This window comes from Mastomys coucha, unplaced genomic scaffold, assembly GCF_008632895.1.
Source record: "Mastomys coucha isolate ucsf_1 unplaced genomic scaffold, UCSF_Mcou_1 pScaffold3, whole genome shotgun sequence".
Taxonomy (NCBI): Eukaryota; Metazoa; Chordata; class Mammalia; order Rodentia; family Muridae; genus Mastomys; species Mastomys coucha.
Window position 1 is genome coordinate 46921701 of NW_022196909.1, and position 12242 is coordinate 46933942.

At 49.3% G+C, this 12242-nt stretch overlaps 1 protein-coding gene across 1 annotated transcript in view; it reads right to left on the reverse strand.

Moving 5' to 3' along the window:
• The window catches only part of Armc12 (armadillo repeat containing 12), a 10120-nt gene extending 2541 nt beyond the window's left edge, over positions 1-7579 (reverse strand). The window contains exons 1-3 of the mRNA XM_031347004.1: positions 7350-7579; positions 6069-6214; positions 5630-5767 (exon numbers count right to left, since the gene is read on the reverse strand). Coding sequence (XP_031202864.1) covers positions 5630-5767; positions 6069-6214; positions 7350-7512 — 447 coding nt within the window. The 5' untranslated portion in view covers positions 7513-7579. The remainder of the gene's footprint in view (positions 1-5629; positions 5768-6068; positions 6215-7349) is intronic.
• Between the last annotated feature and the right edge of the window lie 4663 nt (positions 7580-12242).

Here is a 12242-nt window from a genome sequence, read left to right on the forward strand (position 1 = left end):
GGCATGTGCCACCCCCACCTGGCTCCTATTTGCAACATTTTTATAATAAAGTTATTGGTGTTTTATTTGTATACTTATAAATTCAAAGGAAGCTGTAAATGTATCCCTTGCTCTTCCATGTATACATCTTACCCAGTCATAGTTCAATACCACAGTTAGAGAGATGGCACTGGAAGTGTGAGCGCCCAGGTTGGCATCTTACTATAGATCTTTGTAATGACCACTGCCTTCAATGTCACTTCATCACATCAAAACTGTCCCAGGGGTTTCTCTTGTGGAATCCCTTATTGGTCATTGCCACCTGCCCCTCCCCCCAATGCTGATCTGTTTTCCAAGTGGATAGTCTTTTGAGAATGTCTTATAAATGAGATTAAACTTCATGTGGCCTACTGAGATAAGCTACTTGTCCAATATAATGTCAGAGATCTATTGAAGTCACATGTATCAGCATGTCATTCCTCTTGGTTGCTGCGTAGTATTCCTCTGAATGGATGTACCACATTTTAACCACTCACCTAACTGAAAGACTTTCAGTATCTTTTATTCTGAGCCCACTTTTGGAATAAGGCCGCTCTAAGTAATTGGGCACAGTTTCTTTGGGCAGCTCTAAGTTTATACTCCCCCGAGATAAAAGCCCAAAAGCGCAACTACCAGTCAATAAATGTATACTGAATGTTTGTTTTGTTTGTTGAGACACACAAAGGATAGCCTTGGCTGTCCTAGAACTTGCTCTGTAGACAAGACCGGCCTCGAACTCAGAGATCTGCTTGCCTTTGCCTCCTGAGTGCTGAGATTAAAGACATGTGTCACCACTGTCCAGCTAATTTAAAAAATTTTAATCCTATGATAACTAGTATGTGTGTGTCTGTGTATGTGTGTGTGCCTGTGTATGTGTCTATTTATGTGTGTCTGTGTGTGTCTGTGTGTGTGTCTGTGTATTTGTGTGACTGTGTGTTTCTGTGTGTCTGTGTGTGTCTGTATGTGTCTGTGTGTGTGTGTATTTGTGTGTCTGTGTGTTTCTGTGTGTGTCTGTGTGTATCTGTGTGTGTCTGTGTGTGTGTGTATCTGTGTGTGTCTGTGTGTGTCTGTGTGTGTCTGTGTGTGTCTGTATGTGTCTGTGTGTATCTGTGTGTATCTGTGTGTGTCTGTGTATTTGTGTGTCTGTGTGTTTCTGTGTGTCTGTGTGTGTCTGTATGTGTCTGTGTCTGTATGTGTCTGTGTTTATGTGTGTCTGTGTGTGTCTGTGTATTTGTGTGTCTGTGTGTTTCTGTGTGTCTGTGTGTGTCTGTGTGTTTATGTGTGTCTGTGTGTGTGTGTCTGTGTATTTGTGAGTCTGTGTATGTGTGTTTCTGTGTGTGTCTGTGTGTGTCTGTATGTGTCTGTGTGTGTCTGTGTATGTGTCTGTGTATTTGTGTGTCTGTGTATTTGTGTGTCTGTGTGTTTCTGTGTGTCTGTGTGTGTGTGTGTTTATGTGTGTCTGTGTGTGTCTGTATGTGTCTGTGTGTGTCTGTATATTTGTGTGTCTGTGTATGTGTGTTTCTGTGTGTGTCTGTGTATGTGTGTTTCTGTGTGTGTCTGTGTGTGTGTCTGTATGTGTCTGTGTGTGTCTTTGTGTGTCTGTGTGTGTCTGTGTGTGTCTGTGTGTATCTGTGTGTATCTGTGTGCGTGTTATCTATGTGTGTATAGCATGATGTACGGGGGGGGGGCGAGGAGCATTTCAATGGGGGTCAGAGGACAACCTGAGGGAAGCAGCTGTTGTGGTTGTCAGGCTTAGAGCAGGTAACCCCCTCGAGCTCCTACACCAGCCCTCTACGTTGTTCACTCAATGATTGGGATGAAGCTAGGCTTCATGCAGGCTAGGCAGACTCCACCACAGAGCCACGTTCCCAAGTCCTAGTGTTTCTTTTACAAAGCTTGTGTTTGATGTCAAAGCCACCGTAGCGGTAACAAAAGATCACTTCCTTCAAAACTGTAGTGGCATGTGACATCCTCATGCCCCTCCTCTCTGTTTTCCTCCCTTTCTGTGTCTGTTTGTCTCTCTCTTGTGTCCGTCTGTCTCTGTGTCTGTGTGTTTCTGTCTTTCTCTCTCTCTCTCAACAGAGCCTTCCTACATAGCCCTAGCTGTCCTGGTACATGCTCTGTAGCCCAGGCTAAACTCAAACCCACAGAGATCCCCCTGCCTCTGCCTCTCTGGTGCTGAGACTAAAGGATGCCACCATGCCTAGCTCGATTTCCTCTGTAACCCACCGCAATCACATGAGACACGCTGTGTCTCTGCCTTGTGTGTCACTTGCCCCAGCTTTTAGGATATGGAGCACACAAGGACCAGCAATTTCCTCTCTTTCACCACTATCTCAGTGCCCTAAAGTCAGGGCCTGACAGACCAGTGAGGACAGGAGCTTGAGTTTTGAAGTTTAAGATACTGGGCTGATGGGCAATGGTGGCGTATGCCTTTAATCCCAGCACTTGGGAGGCAGAGGCAGGTGGATTTCTGAGTTCCAGGCCAGCCTGGTCTACAGAGTTCCAGGACAGCCAGGGCTAGACAGAGAAACCCTGTTTAAAAAAAAAAAAAAAAGATACTGGACTGATAAGTGGCACCAAACAAGGCCAAGTTGGCCCTACAGTGGTGAGGTGCCCCTATGAAAGCAAGCATCCCCTGCCCTGCCCCACCTATCCCCAAGAGTTGAGGGCAGGTGAGAGTCTGGGGCAGCACAGGAGGAGGAGGAGCAGGTGCAAGAACTGGGAGAGAGAGATTGGGGGGAGGGGCAGCCTGAAGCTTCCTTTTAAATGGCTGGGGTTAGGCAAGGAGCCATGGCCAAAGCCAAACTTCATGCTCAAATTTCAAGGAAGGGCCAAGAAGGAGGACTGATTGAGAAAGTGGAACAGATAGGTTAGAGGTCCTCTCGCAGGCCTAGGTGGCCTATCTGATAGGGTGTGGCCATGAGGAAGCAGGAGAGCCGCCCCCGCGCCCTGAAGCTGCAGGATCCAGACTAAACATAGAGCTACAGGCTGGCATCCATCCCGGGAGGGGCATGCACCAAGCGTGGCTGCAGCTCCCTGGCGAACTCAACTCCTCCGGGTGGAGACCCAGGGTCTCTCATGAAAGCAACTTTCAGAGGACCTGGGAGGATCAGAGCTTTCAGGCCACAGGGAGGGCTAAGGGGAGAAGCAGAGGGAGCCACCGAGTGTCACTCTAGAGCCTCAGGCTAGCCTCAAACTCAGGACCCTCCAACCGCAATCTCCTGAATGCCAAGGTTACAAAATACGCCCAAAACACCTCAGTCCAAACTTTTGTTCCAAACCAATTTTTCCCACATAAAAAACAATCCTAGTTTGCAGTGTGTTTGTGTGTGTGTGATAAGATTAACACCATGACTGAAAGCAGCATTGAAGAGGAACGGGTTTATTTGGCTTAAATCTCCAGGTCACAACTGAATTTAAGGTACAAGCCTGAGACAGGAGCTATGGAGGAGGAGTTGGGGAAATAGCTCCGCACTCAACAGCACCAGCTGTCCTTGTAAAGGATTCAGGTTTGGATCCTAGCTACTACATGGTGGCTTAGAACCATCCATAATTCCAGTTCCAGGATCTAGCCGCTCTTCTAGTCTCCACAATCAACAGGCGTGACTATAATACCATGCATGTAGGTAAAAGTATTCATACACATAAAATAAATGTTTACCTTTTTTAATGTTTTTTTAAAGATTTATTTATGTATTATATGTAAGTACACTGTTATCTTCAGATGCACCAGAAGAGGGCGTCAGATCTCATTTTGGGTGGTTGTGAGCCACCATGTGGTTGCTGGGATTTGAACTCATGACCTTCCAAAGAGCAGTCAGTGCTCTTCCCCACTGAGCCATCTCACCAGCCCTTTTTTTTTTTTAAGAACTGTGGAGAAATGCCGCTTTCCGGGTCACTCACTGGCTCATGCTCAACTAAATTTCTTATCGAGCCTAGACCCACATCTAGGGCTGGTGTCGCCCACAGTGCTGCTGGGCCCCCGTCCCAACCATCAGACAGAATAGTCTCTCACAGCCTTGTCCACGGTAGAAGGAACTCTTCAGTTGTTGTTATGTCAAGTTGATGATAAAAACTAACCGGGACGGAAATGTTAAAATGTGAACTAGTCAAACATCTACCGTAATGCTCCCAGGACTGCAGGGAGGTTGTGCATCCTGTGCTCATTGCATGTGGAGATGCAAGAAACCAGGGAAGACGTAGACATTCCACAATGGGGGCTGGAGAGATGGCTCAGTGGTTAAGAGCACTGACTGCTCTTCCAGAGGTCCTGAGTTCAATTCCCAGCAACCACATGGTGGCTCACAATCATCTATCATGGGATCCGACGCCCTCTTCTGGTGTGTCCGAAGACAGACAGTGTACTTGTCATATATATAAAATAAATAAATAAAAATCTTAAAAAATAAAATAAAATCCCACAATGGACAAACAGTGAGGTAGTCACAAAACAGACCGTGGCACATCGTGCACTATCAGAAGAAGGAAACGAGACAGCCAGGCAAGGATAAGCTTAAGCTTTTTGATGCTTGTGGGGTCAAGGCACACCACAGAAGACGACAAGCTGCAAACGCATGGTTTGAAACCAGAGTATGCCTTTCCTGTCCTTAGCTGTCAGCTGTCGTCCCCGAAGCAGCGATGACTGAGACACAATATCCCTGAGCACACAGGCCTTCAAACACAGCAAACTGTACTTTACCCATCTGTCTACCTTGCCGTACAAGATGCACAAGTGCAGGGGCGGGCAAATGCATCTACATCTGCATCTGCATCTGCATCTGCATCTGCATCTGCATCTGCATCTACAGCATCTAATGTGAGGTCATAACCCCTCTACAGGGGAGGGTGGAATTGAAGAGTGTTCCATTATGGCCTTGCTGTTTCTCAGTTTGGGGCTGGCCACATTTAGGGAAGGGCTTTTTTGTTTTTTGTTTTGTTTTGTTTTGTTTTTCTGCCGTATGGGAAGAAGGTGTTGCGTGTGTGCGCTCATGGTGGGGAGGGAGTCAGAGGACAACTTGTGGGAGTTCTTGGTTCTCTCCTTCCACCCTGTGGGGCCCAGGAAATTGCAATCAGGTTGTCAGGCTTAGAAGCAAGTGTCCTAGCCCACTGAACCCTCTTGCCCCTGGGTTTCGCTCGAATTGTCTTTCTTTCTGCCTCACATATATAAAATATGTATGTTTTAAGCCGGACGGCGGCGGTGCACACCTTTGAGCCCAGCACTCGAAGGGAAGAGGCAGGCAGACCTCTGAATTGAAGGCTAGCCTTAACCTACCTAGTGAGTTCCAGGACAGCAGGACAGCCAGGGCTACACAGAGAACCCGAGTCCCCCCACTCTAAGCGGGAATGTGTGGTAACCCCAGTTTCACAACCAGCCTGTCAGAAGTCAACAGACATCTAGTGTTGAAACTACAGGTCTTGTGAGTTAATTACAACTGTAAGTTATGCGCCGGTGTCTAAGAATCTGCTCTTTGGGAGGCATGGGGGCGGGGGTGGGGTGGGGGCGCGGGGTCGCATCCAGGCGTGTGGGGACTTGAGTGGCCCAGAACCTTCTGGTATACCACCATTCAGCTGGCAGATTAAAGGACCGATCCCCGGAGAACAGTCTCACCTGGATTTTGAGCCTGAATTTCTTGATGCCAGAGAACGCTTTAAGTGCATTCAGAGCTTGGATTTTGACACTGTTGTCCTTGTCATCTAGCATTTCAGCCACTAAGTTGATGTCGTCCATAGTACAAGTAGAAGAAGCCTACAGTGTGTGAGGAGAGGCGGGAGAGACAGGAGAAGCGGGTGTCCTGGGCCCCGCTGTCCCCCAAGACTCTGAGGCCTTTTTTTTTTCTTTGATGCTACCCATCAGAGGGACAGGTCTGAGGATGCTGCCTGAACAGTTGTGGTTAAGGGGTGAGCTGCAAGCTAGGGACCAGACTGACTGGGAAGAACCTGACTGAGAGGGACCCAGCCACGCCCCACCCCCCCACACCCCGACTGACTAGGAGGGACCTAGCCACGCCCCACCCCTTCAGACCCTGTCCCGCCCTATCCCGCTCCACCTCAGCCTCCAGCAAGTACACGCAGCGGGTGATGTTATGAAGGATCATGCTTCTGGTGTACTCATCCTGTTTGCACTCTAGAGAGTTGAGAAGTCTTCGAATCTCACCCGAGTCCCGCCCGTGGCGCTCTCTCTCCATGACCAGGCCTACACAGCAAGCACCCCAGTCCACAGTTAGGGATGCGGACTTAGAATTAGGAAAGGCAAGGGGGCTGAGAAGTGGGGGAGAGGGAGGGAGGGAGCGGAGGTCAAAGGCTTTGGCTGGGTCTAGCGCTTCACGGGGCGGCTGCTACACCAACTGCACGCCGCACCCAGAACCATATCCAATATTGTACCATCTGCCCCGTCAGTCGCCCTGGCTGTTCACGGTTATAACTTTCCTGGTGTGTAGCCAGCCTGCAACAGGTAGGGGCTCTGTTCTCACCAACAATCTCAAATTAGTGACCCTCTTCCTGGTGGCACAAAAGTACCCTAGGGAGACTAGAGAGATGGCTCAGTGATTAAGGACACTGGCTACACTCTTCCAGAGGACCTAGGTTCCATTCCTAGCAGCCAGATGGTGACTAACACGCATCTGTTACTTCAGTCTGGGGATCCAATGGTCTCTTTAGCCTCGGTGGGCACTGCATACAGGTGGTACACATACACACATGTAGGCAAGACCTCCAAACACATAAAGTAAGATTTTAAAGGAGCCCATCATGACCTAGTTGGAAACATAGGCAAAAGGTCTCTTAACTTTTCTTCTCCTTGGTGTCTCCAGTTCCTGGGCAAGAGCGGGACAGATAAAAAGCTCTTGATTGGGGCTGGAGAGATGGCTCTGAGGTTAAGAGCACTGACCACTCTTCCAGAGGTCCTGAATTCAAAGCCCAGCAACCACAGGGTGGCTCACACCCATCCTTAATGAGATCTGATGCCCTCTTCTGGGGTGTCCGAAGACAGCTACAGTGTACTTACATACAATAAATAAATCAATCTAATAAAAAAAAAAAAAAGCTCTTGATTTCCATTTCCAATACACAGAACAGAGAAAGCCAAGCAGATGGTTTCTGGAGGCTGGCTCCATTAGATCTGCCACCCAGAGACTCCCAAACTAGCTTCAACAGCAGAGCCTTGCCTCTGGTGCTGGGAAGGGGAGGGAAACTGAGGCAGACTGGAGAAGAGAAAGAAGGGAGGGAGGGGAGCTTGAAGGAGTCCCCTGTAGGCCTTCGCCCGGGAGGGGAGGCCTTAGGGGCAGGTGCCTCCTAGGACAGCGCCCTCTTCCCAGGGACTGTACACTCACGGGCGATGCAGATCGGCGAGTTGGAACAGAGTGGTGGCTGACATTTCAAGCTAGTCCTGATGGCCTTGTACAGCAGGTATAAGGCCCCGGCGCCCGTAGCCAAGCCCACAAAGCCTTTGAAGAGGTCTATTTGCTCCAGGAACTGGGGAATGTTCTTGCCCATGTCTTCAGTGGTGCCTTGTGGCTAGCTAGAAGCTAGGCCCAAGGCACCTGAAAGAGAACATTCCGGAACTAGAACCCTGGCGAGGCCCAGAACCAGGGCACTAGCATCGGAATTAGGCAACAAAGGAAACTTGGGAGATGACAGGTCAAGGAGGCCTCGGAGTGCCCCAGAGGTGAGACGATGCTGCTTTGGGAAGCTGCGGAGAAGCCAGAGACTCTAGGGTAGAAGGTAGGGAGGGGAGTGGGGCTCAGAGGCAGCGCTTGCCCAGCAAGGAAAAGACTCATCACTGAAAAGCTTTATGTTTTTTTTTTTTTGTTGTTGTTGTTATCTATTTGTTTGTCTTTTTCTTTCTGGTTTTTAAAAAGGTTTATTTATTTATTTATATGGGTATACTGTAGCTGTCTTCAGACACACCAGAATCCCACGACAGATGGTTGTGAGCCAGCATGCGGTTGCTGGGAATCGAACTCAAGACCTCTGGAAGAGCAGCCAGTGCTCTTTAACCGCTCAGCCACGTCTCCAGCCCCTCACCTATTTTTAAATTCATGTGTGTCAAAGTCACGTGCACGTGGGTACCCAAGGAGTGCAGAAGGAAGTGTAGGACCTGCTAGAACTGGAGTTACAGAGAGCGTGGAGCTGACTGATGTGTGTGCCAGTAATCAACCTTGGGTCATCAGGAAGAGCAAGAGCACTTAACTGCCTGGGGCCCTCTCTCTACCCCCTCTTCTTTGGTTTTTGAAATGAGATATCACCTAGTTCAGGCTCTTACTATATTGTTAATAATAACCTTGAAAAAAAAAGAACCTTGAATGACCTTCCTGCCTCTACCTCCCTAGTAGCTGTCACTGGTGTGCATCACCATGCCCAGGTCCTGTTTTGTTGTGGATCTAAGTGTTGTGGCTCAGAAGGCGACACTTCCCCTACAGAAGTGTTACTGCTGGGCTCGCAGGGGAATGTTTCCCCAACGAAAGTAGGGGAAGGTCAGGTAGGGGGAGGTCTCCCCAGACAAAGCTCTGCTCCCTGTGAAAATGTTACCGCGTGGCTGCTAGAGGTATCCTGGCAGTTGGGAGCCAGGGAATGCCACAAGGTCACCCTGCCTAACAAACCTTACACGAGAGATTGGGTTTATATTGTGTCTATTGGGAGGGTGGCTGTCTCTGCTCCAGGGAGAAGCAGGAGAGAACTGAGCAGAAGGCTGAGGGGGGTGGGGGGCGGGACTGTGGAGATTTCCAGGGTGAGGACTGGCTGGATTTCAAGTCCTGACCTTGAGCGAGCTCAGGGATTGGTGGATCTTCCTGTTCAGGATTGGTAGGTTTTTGTGTCAAGCTCAGGGATTGGTCTAGGATCTCGTTTCTTGTTCCTGGGCTTGGGTTTGGGGTCAAGTCTGGGTCTGGGTGTTTCTCCTTTGTCTTTTTATCCTACAGTGGGAGTGTGCATGGGAGGTGTGTGTACATTTGTGAACTTGTGTGTGCACCTGTGTTGTGGTGTACACAACACAGCAGCTATAAATGCATGTGTGTTCACACGCCTGTACACAGGCCAGAGGATAATATTGGGTGTCTTCTTCGGGCTCTCTCTCCATTGTATTTTATTACTTATTGTATCTTATGTACATGTGTTTTGTGTTTTTGGTTTGGGGTATGGATGGATGTGGAAGAGGGTGTGAGATCTAGCAGTGCAGTTGGAGCCTTGTGAAGCACAATGGCAGTGCCTGGAGCCAAGCCTGGTCCTTTGCAAGAGCAGCCGATCGTCTTGACCGTCTCTCCAGCTCCCTCTTACTGCATTATGTGTATGGTTTGTGAACACCAGTGCAGATGTCTTCAGAAGCAAGAGGCATCAGGTCTTCCTGGAGCCTGAGTTACAGGCAGTTTCAAGTTGCCAGATCAATGGGTGTGCTGGGAACCGAACCTGGGTCCTCTCCAAGAGCAGCATGCTGAGACAACTCTCTGGGCCCCTCCCCATCATAACATCTCAGACAGGAACTCCCACTGAACCTGGGGCTCAGGGTCTTGGCTCAAGGGGACCTCTTTGTCCCTAACGCCCCCACGGCTCAGGTTACACTAGTGTGCCTGGCTTTTGCTTGTTGGTTTGTTTGTTCTTCGAGACAGGGTTTCTCTGTGTAGCCCTGGCTGTCCTAGAACTCACTCTGTAGACCAGGCTGGCCTCGAACTCAGAAATCCGCCTGCCTCTGCCTCCCAAGTGCTGGGATTAAAGGCGTGTGCCACCACCACCCAGCCTCCTGTTTTATTTTTAATTAGCATACGTATTTATTGTTCAAACTGAGGAGTTTCACTAAGACATTGTCACACCATGGGCACTTATTTGACCTTATTCACTTCTCCAGTCCCTTTTTCTTTGAGCCAGGTTTGAGGGGCCAGCGGGTGCCTCTTTCCACCGCCCTTTGTGCCACTAGAGGGCAGCAGAGGCCCACCTCTGGGCTCGGGCCTTTGGGTATCTTCCTGACAGCTCAGCATCAGTTTCCATAACTATGTGTTGGACTCCCCCTCTGAGTGGCAGACGTGTCTCTCAAGCATCGATCTCTCTCCCCACCCAAGTCTGAAAACAACGGGTGGACCACCTTAGACGGTTCTGTTGTCCCGTTGTCCAGCTTCCAATTGCAGCTCTGGAGTCGGCCTCCCTGAGGAAATCTAAAGGCAGCTCATCTTTGTTAGTGGCATCCTGCCTATGGAGGCCAGCACTCGGTAGGTCTTTTAGGCCATGTTGTCAGTGCTTAACGACTTAGACAGAGCCCTCACTGTTTGTGGAGAGGGGCTTTGTGCTCTCCTAACCTGACCCTGAAGGGAGAGCGAGCTGGGTCTGCAGGTTGAGGTTTTCCATTCCAACTCCTGAGGTGCCTGGAACCTTCTCCTCTCCTCTCGACACAGCCTTGACTGTGGCCCGGATGGAGATTTAAAAACAAAATAAAAAAGTTAATACTTGACAGGACCCATTCACTCAGGACCTCAGCTCATTTTGAGCAGCCAGGGTGTAGGGCGCAGAGAGCGCACCTGTGCCTGGTGTCTTCTTGCCTTCTCTGAAAATCTACCTGGGAACCTCAGGTACTGCCAGCCTTCCTACCCTTTCTGACCCCCAACCGAGATGATTCTGCAAACGTCACGTTTCCTCCTCACCCCCCTTTTCTGGTGTTTGTGGTGTGCCTGTGTGTGTGTTTGTGAGTGCACCCACTTGTTTTGTGCGTGCATGCGCTCGGAGGCTCAAGGTGGGCATGCTACAATCTTCCCCTGCTCCGGTTTGCTGTGATAAAACACCGTGACCAGCACCAACTTGGTGGGGAAAGGGTCTCTTTGCCTTTCGATTCCCCCATCTCAGTCTGACACCCAGGGAAATCAAGGCAGGAACTGAAGCCTAAACAGGGAATGACTTGTCCTAGCTTGTTCTTTGGCTCACGGTCAGCTGACCCTTTTTATTTATTTATTTATTTTAATTATAGCCCAATCCTGCTTGCCTGCTTAGGAACGGCACCTCAGTTAGCAATCAAGAAAAACGCTCCACAGACATGGCTGTGGGCCAATCAATCGCATGAAGGCAATTGTCCACCCGGCGTCCCTTCTTCCTGGGTGTGTAGGGCTGGCCGCCTTACTCATTAAGATAGGGGTTTTCAACAAACCCGGGGCACTCAGAATTTTAGTGTTTTTTTGGTTTTCGGGGTTTTGTTTTCTTTTGTTTTTTAGTTTAGAAACAATGGTAACTCAATCACTGGGCTTTAACTAGTGAGCCACAGCAGGCTTCTGTTCTTTAAAGAAGACAGCCAAGCCGGGCAGTGGTGGCGCACTTGGGAGGCAGAGGCAGGCAGATTTCGGAGTTCGAGGCCAGCCTGGTCTACAGAGTGAGTTCCAGGACAGCCAAGGCTACACAGAAAAACCCTATCTCGAAAAAAACAAAACAAAACAAAAGACAGCCAGGCAGTGGTGGCGCATGCCTTTAATCCCAGCACTTGGGAGGCAAAGGCAGGTGGATCTCTGAGTTCAAGGCTATTCTGGTCTACAGAGCGAGTTCCAGGACAGCCAGGGCTACACAGGGAAACCCGATCTCAAAACAAAACAAAACAAAACAAAAAACCAAAACAAAAACCCAAGACAATGCCAGGCGGTGGTGGCGCATGCCTTTAATCCTAGCACTTGAGAGGCAGAGGCAGGCAGATTTCTGAGTTCGAGGCCAGCCTGGTCTACAGAGTGAGTTCCAGGACAGCCAGGGCTACACAGAGAAACCCTGTCTCGAAAAAACAAAAAACAAAAAACCAAAAAACCCAAGACAAACAGAAAGCCTAAAGGCTCACTTGTTTGGCTGCCACCAGGTCCCTCCTGATAGCTCTTAGCCCAGTTACTTCTGGTTCTGCCTTTGAACAATCCAGAGGGAACGGGGTGATTATCCCCCAGGGTGACATGTTCACGAGCTCATCACAACTCTTGGGGGGGGGGGTGACCGGGCTGAGCACTGACTGCTCTTCCAGTGATCCTGAGTTCAAATCCCAGCAACCACATGGTGGCTCATAACCATCCATAATGAGATCTGATGCCCTCTTCTGGTGTGTCTGAAGACAGCTACAGTGTACTTATATATAATAAATAAATAAATTTTAAAAAATGAATGTGTATGTGTATTTCACTTACATGTACAGCACATGGGACCTGGCGGAGGAGGTGGTCAGCAGATGGCATTGGATCCTCAGGGTCTGGAGTTACATGTTCTTAAGTGATGGAGTCAACTCT